The 12,610-nt window shown below is 40.4% G+C and overlaps 1 protein-coding gene across 1 annotated transcript in view; it reads left to right on the forward strand.

The window, feature by feature from the left end:
- Nucleotides 1-12,610, forward strand: part of MID1 (midline 1) — a 172,459-nt gene that overhangs the window by 55,096 nt on the left and 104,753 nt on the right. The window contains exon 2 of the mRNA XM_008068365.2: nucleotides 7,666-8,381. Coding sequence (XP_008066556.1) covers nucleotides 7,722-8,381 — 660 coding nt within the window. The 5' untranslated portion in view covers nucleotides 7,666-7,721. The remainder of the gene's footprint in view (nucleotides 1-7,665; nucleotides 8,382-12,610) is intronic.

Genomic DNA, 12,610 nt, shown 5'->3' on the forward strand with positions numbered 1-12,610 from the left:
CCACAGCCAGCTAACTTTTTGATTTATTGTAGAGATGAGGTCTCACCAAGTTGCCCAGGCTGTTCTCGGACCCCTGGGCTCAGATAATCCTCTCACCTCGGCCTCCCAAAGTGCTGGGATTACAGGATTGAACCACCACACCCAGCCAGCACAGCATTCTTACAGCCCTCACTGCTAGCTCTCCAACTGTTTTGTTTGTTTGGTTGGTTTGGTTGGTTTGGTTTTTAAGAGAAAGAGTCTTAATTCTGTCGCCCAGGCTGGAGTGCAGTGGTGCAGTCAGGGTTCAAGTGATCCTTCCACCTCAGCCTCCCAAAGTGCCAGGATTACATCCGTGAGCCACCACACCTGGCCTCCCATCCCTCTGTTGATTAATTTTCCTTAACCCCAAAAGGCATGAACCTCTTATATCCACTTTTATCATGAGGAGTTTCAAGGGAGTTGGTCATTGCACTCAGACAATACCTTCATAATTGGCCTCAAATTTAGACTATGAATGTTATCCATATGAGATAACATAATGTTTGTGTGTCTCCTCGCACATGCACACTTGCATACCCATATCAGCCTAGAGCAAATCCAACCATATTGAAAGAATGAGATGAATCATATAACTTTAAACCTGGGTCCTATTACTGACTATTCTGTTGTGTACTAAGAAATAATGTTTTTAAATAAATATTTTGGTTATTTTGTGAATAGGACAATTGTATTACTTTGTGCTTTTCAGTTAAAAGGGTTACTTTGCTAAATGTAAACATTTAACACGTCGCAGTATTTGGGGTCGTTTTCTTTTGTGTTTTGTTTTTTTTTTTTTTTGAGTTGGAGTCTCACTCTGCCACCCAGACTGAAGTGCAGTGGCCGCTCCCCACCACCGCAGTCTTGACCTGCTGGGCTCCAGCGATCCTTCTGCCTCAGCCTTCCAAGTAGCTGGAACTACAGGCACGCACTACCACACCCAGCTAATTTTTTTTTTTGATTTATTGTAGAGATGAGGTCTCGCCAAGTTGCCCAGGTGGGTCTTGAACCTGCGGGCTCAGGCAATCCACTCACCTCAGCCTCCCAAGGCACAGGATTACAGGCTGAGCCACCGAGCCCAGCTGGGGTCGTCTTTTTAAACAGCTTCTCTTTGTTTAATATTAAGTCACCAAATCCAACGGTGGCCAGGCCTCTCTGGACCTCTGGGAAGTTTCACTCTCATCTTTAAAAAAAAAAAAAAAAAATTGACATGAAACCCAAAAACGTCACATAGGAAAAATGATGTGTGCTGGAAGAAAAGCAAAAGCAATTGATAAGAGCATCAAATGGTCCCATTTACTGTGTCTGGTATAGTAGAGTGATTAGGAATAAGTTTAAAGGGACAGTTTGGGGAGAAACTTGGGCAAGGTTTGTAAAGAAGACAGGCTGTCTAACTCATACTTTGGGCAGCAGGGAGCTGCTCAATGTTTTGAGCCTTTGAGAGGAGTGACAGGAAAAAGTACTGGTGCCAGAAGCACATTACAAAGATTCAACTAAAGAAGGAAAGATGGGAGGTGAGAAATCGAATTATGAGTGTTTTTTTGGTGATGGTATAGAGATGCAGCAAACAAGGCCTGGATCAACACAGAGGCAGTGAGAATAGAGGGAAGGCAACAAGTGCAAAGAGCTGCCAAGGAATGACACATATGTGTTGGTGAATAATTTGGATTTGGGGGATGGAGGGTGTATTCATTTCCTACTGATGCTGCAACAAGTTACCACCAACTTGATGACTTTAAGCAACATAATTTAATTGTCTTACAGTTCTAGAGGTCAGAGGTCTGACATAGGTGCCACTGGGCTAAAAGTAAGGTATCTGCAGGGCTGCATTCCTTTCTAGAGGCTCTAGGGGAGGATCTGTTATCTTGCCTTTTCCAGCTTTTAGAGGCCACCTGCATTCCTTGGCTCATGGCCCCTTCCTCCATCTTCAAGGCCAGCCATGGCTGGTCTAGTCTTTCTCACATCTCATCACTCTGAATCTGACTCTTCTGCCTCTCACTTCCACATTTAAAACACTTTGTGATTCCATTGGGTCCACCTGGATGATCCAGGCTAACCTCCTCATCTCAAGGTAAGATGCTTAGCAGCTTTAATTATATCTGCAACATTCAATCTCAGTTTCTCTATAACCTAAAATATTCACAGGTTCTGAGGAGTAAGATATGGACATCTTTGGGTGTCATTATTCTGCCTCCTCTAAAGAAAGAGTCATAGAAACTGTGGCGAGTGTCTGCCTTCTAATGATCAGGAGGATGAAAGCACTGTGAGCAGACACCAGAAGCCCTGTAAAGAAGGCAAAGGCAGGCTTGTGAGGGAAGGGGATATACCTCATGTGATGTGCATTCTGAGTCTGAGGCACTTAGAGTACATGAAGCAAAGAATTATCAATGCTGAACTGGGATTCTAGAAAGAGATGGCATTTCGAGATACAAGCCTAGGATTAATTCTTGGAGAGGTAGCACAAGAAACAAACAGACTGGTTGGCTTTTTCAAAGGAAGGATGGTCCATTAGAAAGCACCTAGGTTATGATTAGCAGGAGGAAGTCAGCAGAGATTAATGAGAGAAAAACTAGAAAAGTATGACATAAGTGACACACAGTGCTATGGTTGAATATGGTTTGTCTATCCCCACTAAATCTCATGATGAAATTTGATCTCCAGTGTGGTTGTGAGGCCTAGTGGGAGGTGTCTGGGTCATGGGGGCGGATTCTTCCTGAATGACTTGGTGCCTTCATAGGGTAATGAGTTCTTGGTCTTGTGAGACTGAATTGGTTCTTAAGGGAATGAATGGCTTCTCATACTTCCCAGCCTGCAGAGATGTGAGCTAAATAAACCTCTTTTTAAAAAAAATTACCTAGTCTCAGGTATTATGTTATAGCAACACAAAATTAATAAGACACACAGAATGAGAGAGGACGGGAAAGGAGGAAGGGGAGGTGTGTGAAAACATGCACATCATTATTTTCCATCAAAACTATTTTTATTGATTTTTCATTTTAAAGAAGTGCTTTCCTCATAAATCCTGAATCTATAAAGAGGTTTCTTGAAAAGATGTCTTGTGTCCAGTGCATCCTGGGATGCAGGGCTTTACTGCAACCTGTCACTGAAGACTCTCCTGCTTTGGTGTGTGATGAGAGTGTTAGAGGAATTGGAAGGAACATCTGTGCACACTCACCCATGGATATGCAAATAGCTGACAAGTAACAGAACTGCAGAATGTCCAAATTGTCTGGCCACCCATTCAACTCTCCCCTTCCACTCACTATTTCATGCCCTGTTCTAGATGTAGGAACCACAGACAGGCAGAGGTGTGAACTGCGAATTGTTGCCACTCCCAGTTTATTGCAAGGGGTTCCTATGATTCCCCACATCCTCTTCTGAATGAGGACCAATCTGTCCATTCACAAAAATGTTGAGCTGTAGAATTTCCTGATGACAATATGCATGTGTGGTTTCCTTCTATTGAAGTCAAGGCTAAGAAGCTTTTTTTCTTTTTTCTTTTTTTTTTTTTTTTGTTTGAGGCATGGAAATTAAACTGAGGGTTAAGAAAAGAAAAAAGAAAAACGACATTTTGCACAACATCCCCACCCACCAATCACTATTTGCCCCATGAACTCCTGTTCATCTTTTAAAACCCACCTCACACTTTACCTCCTTCAGGAAGCTTCTCCCTGTCTCCTCTTCACCAGTATAGAGTTGATTACTCTGTCTATCTTTGGCATGCATCTTTTGTTATGTTGCATTACCATTTGTTCATTATTTTCTCTCCCCTAATGAACCATAAGCTCACTGAGGCAGGGGCTAGGTGTTACTAGTACTTGTCCCAGGATCAAGCACATAGAAGGACTTCAATATTTGGTGAAAATATAAATGGCATTTTAGTTTCCTCAAAAAGATATCTTAAAGAAAACTAGAAAATAAACCATGCTAATTTTTTGGAGGGGTAAGGGAATGCATACAAGTAAGATATTGTTGAGTGATTTAACAAAAACTGTATTTACACCATGGCAAAATCTGGATAAAAGTGGAAAAAATGGGATCCACTATAGATATCAAACCCAAACCCCTTCCTTTTTGGCAGCATAAAGGCAAAAGATTTTGAAAAGTGGCTGCACCTCACCTACTACATCTAGGTATTTTGTCATTGCTTAATACAATTAACCATCTGTGGTGTAGACACTTATGCAAAGCGCCACGCCAAGCACTATGGCAATGAAAGGAAACAATTCAGTTCTGAGAAGCTGCTGTTAAATCCTTCTTACATGAATTGCCCTCAAGCACTTGACTCATGTGATTTCCACCGATGTCAGGTTGAAACCCCATTGCATATCATTTCCCGTTAGCACTGGGAACTTGTACATGCTTGTCCAAGGCTTGCTCTACCATCCATGCCATTGTTGCCCACACAGCGTTTTATCTGTACCTCTCTGAGTGAGTTTCATTTATGTTCTGATTAGCTGTACATGTCTCTATCTTCTAATACACGGACCAGCAAAATAAGATCTGCAGACCAATTCTGGCTTGTGTTTTTCTAAATACGGTAGTGTTGGAGCACAGCCACACTCATTCCTTTATGTATTGTGAATGGTTGCTTTTGCACCAATGGTGGTGGGGATGAGTAGTTGTGACAGAGACCCCATAGCCTGCAAAGCGAAACATGTCTACTATCTTGTCCTTTGTAGAAGTTTGCTGACCCTGCTTCTAATATACTGAGAGATCCTTAAAAGCAAGGGCTATGTTTCTTTCTTTCTTTTTTTTTTTGGCCCAAACATCAGTACATTTAATGGGGTCAGTACATGTTTGAATCCTATAATGTGTTGAATCCTAACTGTTCTAGGTGCTGGTGGTATGTCCTTTAAAAAGCAAAACAAATTCTGCTTTCATAGAGCTTTTATTCTAGTGTTGGGGACAGTGAGGGAAAGAAGGAGCAATAAACAAACTAATAGAATACATCAGTGATAAATATTATGGAAAGAAATAAACTGAGATGGGGAAAGAAATGCCCCAATAGGTGGGTGGTCATGGTGGTAGAAGAGGAATTTGTTTTATGTGGGTTCACAGAGAGAAAGACACTGGAGCAGAGAGTCATGTGGATTCCAAAGACCTTGTGGGGGCGAGCGGGAGATGGGACGTGTCTGGCATGTTTGGGTAATCACAAGGGGGCCATGTGCCCGGATCAGAAAGAGCAGTGAGTAGGTGGGAGGAATGAGCTCACTGTCTGAGTCTGTGTTTTCTGGGACTGGTATTAGTCTGGAGGATTTCTTTCTGAGTGAGATGGGAAGCCCCTGGAGAGCACAGCAAAGGAAAAGCATGTTCTGTCATGTTTTCATGGACGCTCTGACTTCTGAGTAGAAGGTACTCTATACAGGGGAAGGGCAAGAGTAAACAGAAGCCAACAGACTAGTTAGAAAGGTTTTGTGATAACCCACATAAGACACGTTGCTGCTTTGGCCCATGGTACTAGAGGTGAGGTGATGAAAATGCCAGATTCTGGCTCCTTGAGCCAACCCAGTGCCTGGCATACAGTAACCATCTCTTGAATGAATGAATAAAATGTCAGCATTTTTATTGGGGTTCCCAATGGAATTCTCTCTAGAAATTCTGATAGTACCTCTCCAGGGTATAATCCTAGCATCTGCATTAAAAATACTATCCTCATAGCACTCCAGACATAACTTGGTGCTCATCCTTCTGTTGCAATCCATCAGCAGGTGTTCTTGTTTCACCTGAGAACAAAGCAGACCAAAGGGGCTATATTTTTCCTTTACTTTCTATGCTTCTGATGGAAAAAGGAAGATATTATATTTAGAGATAACTCTAGGCTTTTCCCCATAATTAATGGGTGAAAATTTTTCATTTCTTCAGAACCATCTATAAGAAGAGTTGACTGGGACCAAGTGGGGATGCGAAGTTCCTTACAACACAGCCCGTGGGTTTCCTTTGCAGGTTGTGGAAAGATGAACATGCTTTGATATTTCAAAGTACAGCTGCTCCTTTATTCTTTCTTATGTGGTAAAATATCAGTGAATGGTTGAAGGTCTTCTACAATACCAGGCTTTTATTAAGTCAGTAACTCTTGAATTTTTAACAGGCTTACTTTTATACTTTTAATGATTAGTTATCATTCAGTTGGTAGCAAGATGAGCATTAGTTTCACCAAAGCACCACTATGTGAATACAAAAAACCAATTGTTAGAGTCACTAAACATAACTTTTGAGTTTGAGGCCTTCCCCTAAATCCAGCTGAGAACACCTAACCCCCCATCCCCTTACCCCCATTGTGGGTGATTTGAACTTCCCAACCACTGGGTTAACTGCACTGTTCTCCCACAGCCCGCAGTGGGCTGCATCTAATATTCGTGTCACTGTTCTGCAGACCTCCGCTAATGGTCTTGAAAGGGAGAAGGTTCAAAGTGGCTTGGTTCCCAGGCCTACTAATGAGCATGAGGCCTCTTCACCCTTAATGAACCGGGGTTTGTGTGGGATTATTTCCCCTACCCTTTTTGAAGGGAAGTGAGACGAGAGTTCACAAAAGCAGCCAGGTCTTCATGGCGAGGAGAGCAGGCAGCTGGGCTACCCGAAGGTGGCCTGGAGGGGAACTGCAAAGCTGGTGGAGGTCGTGCCTGGGCCAACACGGCTCTGAGTGTGAGACCAGACCTCCAGCCAGCCTGGCCTGTTGCTGGCAACAGTGACAAGCCCATGACAGGAGATTTTAGACTGGAAGGTCCCTTGGCAGTCTTTGTAAGCCCCCTTAAATTGCTTTCTGTAATTGTTATCATTGTCATAACATAACTTATCAAATAAATATGATAACCACTAAAATCTTTGTTCTACTTAACTAAAATGGTTGTACTAAATATTAATCATTGGTACCCAAACTCACTGCAGTCACCAAAAAAGCCTCCAGATATTTTTCTCTGCTTCTCTTTGCCCATCCACAACCCACTGCTGGATTACACAATAGAATTATTCAGAAGAGTAATGAACACACGCCAAAAATATTGCCTCTATCACAATCATCTTTGTGAAACTCAATGCTTTTTCTCAGGAATATATTTTGGAAAATGACATCCGTACTTAAACATGATCAGTTCTGCTGAAATTGTGCATTTGATTCCATGTACATTTCATGTCCATTTTTGTAGAACTGCGTTTCTACTGCTCCAAAGCCTGGTTTGGTATTGCAAAGTAAAAGTTTTTAAACCACATATACATTAATATGTAAGTTTATAAATTCAAAATTATAAAAGACTCTATAATTCCTTAATGAATGTTTCTACATTTTAATTTTCCACACAAGGTAAAACCTGGCGGTCACACAATAAGATAATTGTGACTATATACAAATTATGGAAATTACAATTTCAATTATTTTTCATTTTTGAATGAGGCCTTTAAAAAACAAAATTGAAAAGAAAATTAGCAACTTTCAGTGACTGGAACTTTGGGAAAATGTTAACTGGTATGCTGACTTGGGGTGTTTTTTTTCCTCCTTATTTCCCCAATGAATAGAAAGAGAATTATTTGGAATGTACACACACTTACCCTTTCATGACCTGTGTTTGGAATTCTTCTGAGATGCATTCAAAGTTGACAGCCTCCCATGGCTGACCCCCCTGTGCCTAATCAAATCTTATGTTCTGTTTCCAGATAGCTGATCAGCTTCCTTGGATTTTGCTGATGACACAGGAGAGCTTTGCTTGAAGATGGAAACACTGGAGTCGGAACTGACCTGCCCTATTTGTCTGGAGCTCTTTGAGGATCCTCTCCTGCTGCCCTGCGCACACAGCCTCTGCTTCAACTGCGCCCACCGCATCTTGGTGTCACACTGTGCCACCAACGAGTCCGTGGAGTCCATCACAGCCTTCCAGTGCCCCACCTGCCGGCATGTCATCACGCTCAGCCAGCGAGGTCTAGACGGGCTCAAGCGCAACGTCACCCTGCAGAACATCATCGACAGGTTTCAGAAGGCATCAGTGAGTGGACCCAACTCACCCAGTGAGACCCGCCGGGAGCGGGCCTTTGACGCCAACACCATGACCTCCGCCGAGAAGGTCCTCTGCCAGTTTTGTGACCAGGATCCTGCCCAGGACGCTGTGAAGACCTGTGTCACTTGCGAAGTGTCCTACTGTGATGAGTGCCTGAAAGCCACTCACCCGAATAAGAAGCCCTTTACAGGCCATCGTCTGATTGAGCCAATTCCGGACTCACACATCCGGGGGCTGATGTGCTTGGAGCACGAGGATGAGAAGGTGAATATGTACTGCGTGACCGATGACCAGTTAATCTGTGCCTTGTGTAAACTGGTTGGGCGGCACCGCGATCATCAGGTGGCAGCTTTGAGTGAGCGCTATGACAAATTGAAGGTTAGTCCGACCCGCCTTAAACCAACCCCTTTCTGCCAGCAAATGTCATGGAAATAAAAGTGTATTCACTGCTAGTACAAGGCAGGTGAAGGTTTTCTCTTCACCTTTGTTATCTGATTAGTTTTAGCATGTTTTTGGCAGCCTATAAATGTTACACAATAAGGGTATCTTGTAAAAGTTGACTGCTGCTTGTAATTTTAGCGTTGTCAAGGTGAGGGCGAATTCTAAAAATGTGGATCATTTTCAATCCTTGCAGTTCTTCCAAAAAGAGTATTGCCTCTTTCTGAGAGAGAGAAAGAGAACAAGAAAGAATGACAGATAAAATCTGACTTTCAGCATTTGGGGGGCATTTATTTTCCTCACTCATCTGGGAAAACTAATTCATTCTCATTGTACCTGTATCTAGTTACTGCACAAACAAAATAATAGAGGAAGGAATGTCTGTAGCAAATGTGGGATTTTAGAGGACACGTGACCTTTTATTGCTTGTATAAATGATATCCAGCTTATTGGTGAACTACAATGCTCTGATAATCTCAGGTTTCATGAAAGAATTCCTTTACGTGTAGGCTTTTTATTCAGTAAGGCTACAGGCAAGACTGTTTGAACTTCATTTTCTACATGAAATTATTAACCTAACTCCAGCTTGGGGGATAATAATTAATATAACTCTATGTCAAATAAAAAAAAATCACTCTCTAAATATGGATAGAAAGCACCAGGGAAGAAATAAAAAGCCAAATCTCCAGATGTCTGTTCAACTTCAGGCGATGGTGGGTCTAATTATTAAAAACTCAGCTGAGAGAGTTTGAGTGAGATACTGTGTTCACCAGCTAATTTTAGATCACAAGACACCAATTAGAAGAAAAGGAAGTATAAATTAAAAGCTCTAAGTAAATATATATTGCAGTCCTTCCTCTCAGGAAAAACACACACCATGTTGTTGAGCAAACAAGATGAATCACATGATCAAAAGAGTATTATCAGTCAGAGAACATCGTCACCTTTAACAAATGGTTCCTATCACTTCTTAGTGCTAATGGGTAGTTGTGTTTACTGGAATCACATAGTTTATTTTGCAACAGTAGGATTAACGGACCACATCTGGGATTCAGCTTTGCTATTTCTTGACATGTTAAAGGAAGTTGACAAGCTGAAGTGAATCCCTGCTTCTAAATGTCACTTGGGCAACAAAAGCATCACCTGGGCGGCATGTTTCACTTCAAGTGTCTAAAGAACAACTGGTGCAAATCCATCTTTAAATCGTGTAGAGGAAGTTAAGCACAAGGACTTAGGTGACGCAAACAAGGGAAGATAAACACTGACTGGCTTTCTAGTACAGTGCATGGCCGCATCAGAGAAAAGTACTACCAAAGTTAATAATAGCAAGATTGTGCCTCTAAAGCAAATTCTGCAGAAGTTAATACGGCTGTCATTTTTTTAGAAACCAAGGTGATATTTTTTTAACCCCCTTTGTTGTTGTTGGGAGTAGGGCGAGTGTTTAGAATGATTGAATAGAGATGTTTGATCTTTGTTTTCCAAAATATAAACATGCCAGGTCTTTTTTCTTTATCAAAAACGATCCTTTGCTTGGATTCCTACTACCTTTTAATGATTGTTTGTTAAAACGCCATAGTCATAATGATGTTTGATATTCAAAAACTCTCAGGCTTGACATTTAAATCTGGTAGTCAAGTTCTGCTCAAGAATTGTGTTCTGTCACAGCAGAGTTATTAATTATTTATATAACATCTTCAAATTTATGAGGAAATGCTGTCATGCTCTAGTCCCTTTTGTGATGAAAGTGAAACTCTTTAATTATGAGCCCTGCACACTTGTCTAATCAAGCCAGTGGGTTATCAGTCATTGGTACTGTCACATGGAGGGCCTAACAGTTAATGATGTAGTATATTTTATTTTCTAGCTACAGAAATAGATGCATATAAATAGCTCCCAATGCACCAAAACACATTTACAGCCATTCAACAAAATATGTGTTTGAGTTTTTGAACAAATAACATAATAGCATAGGGTGTTTGGTCTGAAACATGCCACTTAAGTTATAATTTTAAAAATCTTAAGAATATATGACATTTGGGTGTCTGATATTTCGGTTATCACATATTTATGAACATATGTACTTCCTTGCTTTGTTTAAAGCCTAAGTTCAATATAAATGCTGATTTTTGAAAAAAGTAATAGCATGCTGAAAGGGCCAAAAGCAAAGTGCGTTTTTGTTAATTGTTACTTTGGTCTGAAAAAGTAAATGTACTCTGAACATGTATTTCTCTGCAGTTCCAGGATCTCATATAGTAGATATGGATTTGTGATGATGTGTGGGTACAAATAAAGCACGGAGAAATTTGAGGATGCTTTCGTTAATAAGACAATCATAGATTTGCTTGACATATTTACATATGTAAGGACTCAAGTGTCTTCTAATTTGAAAATGTTTTTGTCCTACTGTTAGTGAAAGTCCATTCTATGAAGAGAGGAATTCTGCAATGATTATGAAGAATAATTATTTCTTGCAATAACACTGAACTTTGGGGGGCATTTCTTACTCATATTAGATCCTAGTATGAAATATGTATTTATATAGAAAATTAGAATATAGTATTGTACATTACAATCTTTTCCTAAGCATAAAAAAAGATTAAAATGCCAACTCATATAAATAAAATCTTCCACATCTTCTAAAATAGCGTCATGTCAGTAATCTAACACTTTCAGAGACTATGTATTGAGAAGCACTCAAGAAATATTAAAACAAAGAGAAAATTAAACTAGCATTTCTTTACCCTATTTTAAGATAAAGAGATAAAAATTTTCCTGTCAAATGCAAAGGTCTCTAAAAAGAGCATATCATAATGTGGACTTTTTTACATCATTTTAATTGAATTTTAAGAAGCCTCTCAACCCTCTAAACTTGGATTAAAAATGTGATTTGTAAACCACACAACATATAAGAGAATTTAATATAATGCATTCCAGAGTTTTCAAGGAATTACAGTGCAGTCGTTCTTCTTATTCTGTTCCAACATATAATGTTGAAGCTCTTATTTCTTTTCTTTAGTTGCATCTAGAAAAATATACAAATTGAGAAAAATTGACCTTTCTTTGCCCTTCAATTGCAGCATAGTCCCTTGAATTAGCTAAAGCTGAAATCCCAAATCATTGCGTTGCTGTTCTGATTCTAAAGCTAGCTGAGGAAGTTTGTTTGTATAATGCAGGTTTCAATGGATCACCTCATTGTAATTTTGTAATAGTTTGATAAAAAGTTCCAATTAAATTTTAGTCTTCCTATGTAGTACTTCTTATCTGGGGAGAAGAATGACATGAAATTTCACTCTCCAGTTTAATTGATAGATTGTAAGGTCCTATGTTTTTCAGAGTGTTTCCCAGTTTGTACCTGGGAAAGTTATAAGTGGATACTGAGGTCGGCTTTTTTGCTAGATTGATTCTTTCTTCCTTTCTTCCTTCCTTCCTTCCTTCCTTCCTTCCTTCCTTCCTTCCTTCCTTCCTTCCTTCCTTCTTGTTTGTTTTGCTTTGTTTTGTTTTTCGGGTGTGTTTGCTCATTTATTTAAAATTTTCATTTTAAAGATGCAGGGTACAATTCAGGGTTAGGTATACAATTGTTCATTACACAGGTACCCTTGTTGACGAGGTGTGCCCCCCGTCCCCTGGCAGCCACCCACTACTGCCAATTCCAACTCTCCCCAGGAGTTTCCCACCTCTGCCAATCCCTTTCTTATAGTATTATAATTATACAAGGTCTGCTTATGAGTAAGAACATATAGTACTCAGTTCTTTGTTTCTGTGATAGATCACTCAGTATTATAGACTCCAAGTCCATCCAAATTACTGCAAAGTTCATAATTTTGTCTTTCTTTATGACTGTGTAATATTCCATCATGTATATGTACCACATTTTTTAATCCAGTCCTCTTTCAATGGGCAGCACGATTGGTTCCATGTTTTTGCTATTGTGAATAATGCTGCAATAAAAATACGTGTGCAGGTATCTTTTTCATAGAGTGATTTGAGTTCCTCTGGGTATATTCTCAGCAGAGGGATTATGGGGTCGTATGAAAAGTCGATTTTTAGATCTTGAAATTGCCACACTGTGGTTGTACTAATTTACAGAGATTGTACTAGTTTACACTCCCATCAACAGTGAAGTGGTCCCTTCCCCCCCCCCCCCCCCCCCCCCCCCCCCCCCCCCCCCC

Source organism: Carlito syrichta, unplaced genomic scaffold (assembly GCF_000164805.1).
Source record: "Carlito syrichta isolate Samal-C Ts95f unplaced genomic scaffold, Tarsius_syrichta-2.0.1 Scaffold310547, whole genome shotgun sequence".
In the NCBI taxonomy this organism is placed as follows: Eukaryota; Metazoa; Chordata; class Mammalia; order Primates; family Tarsiidae; genus Carlito; species Carlito syrichta.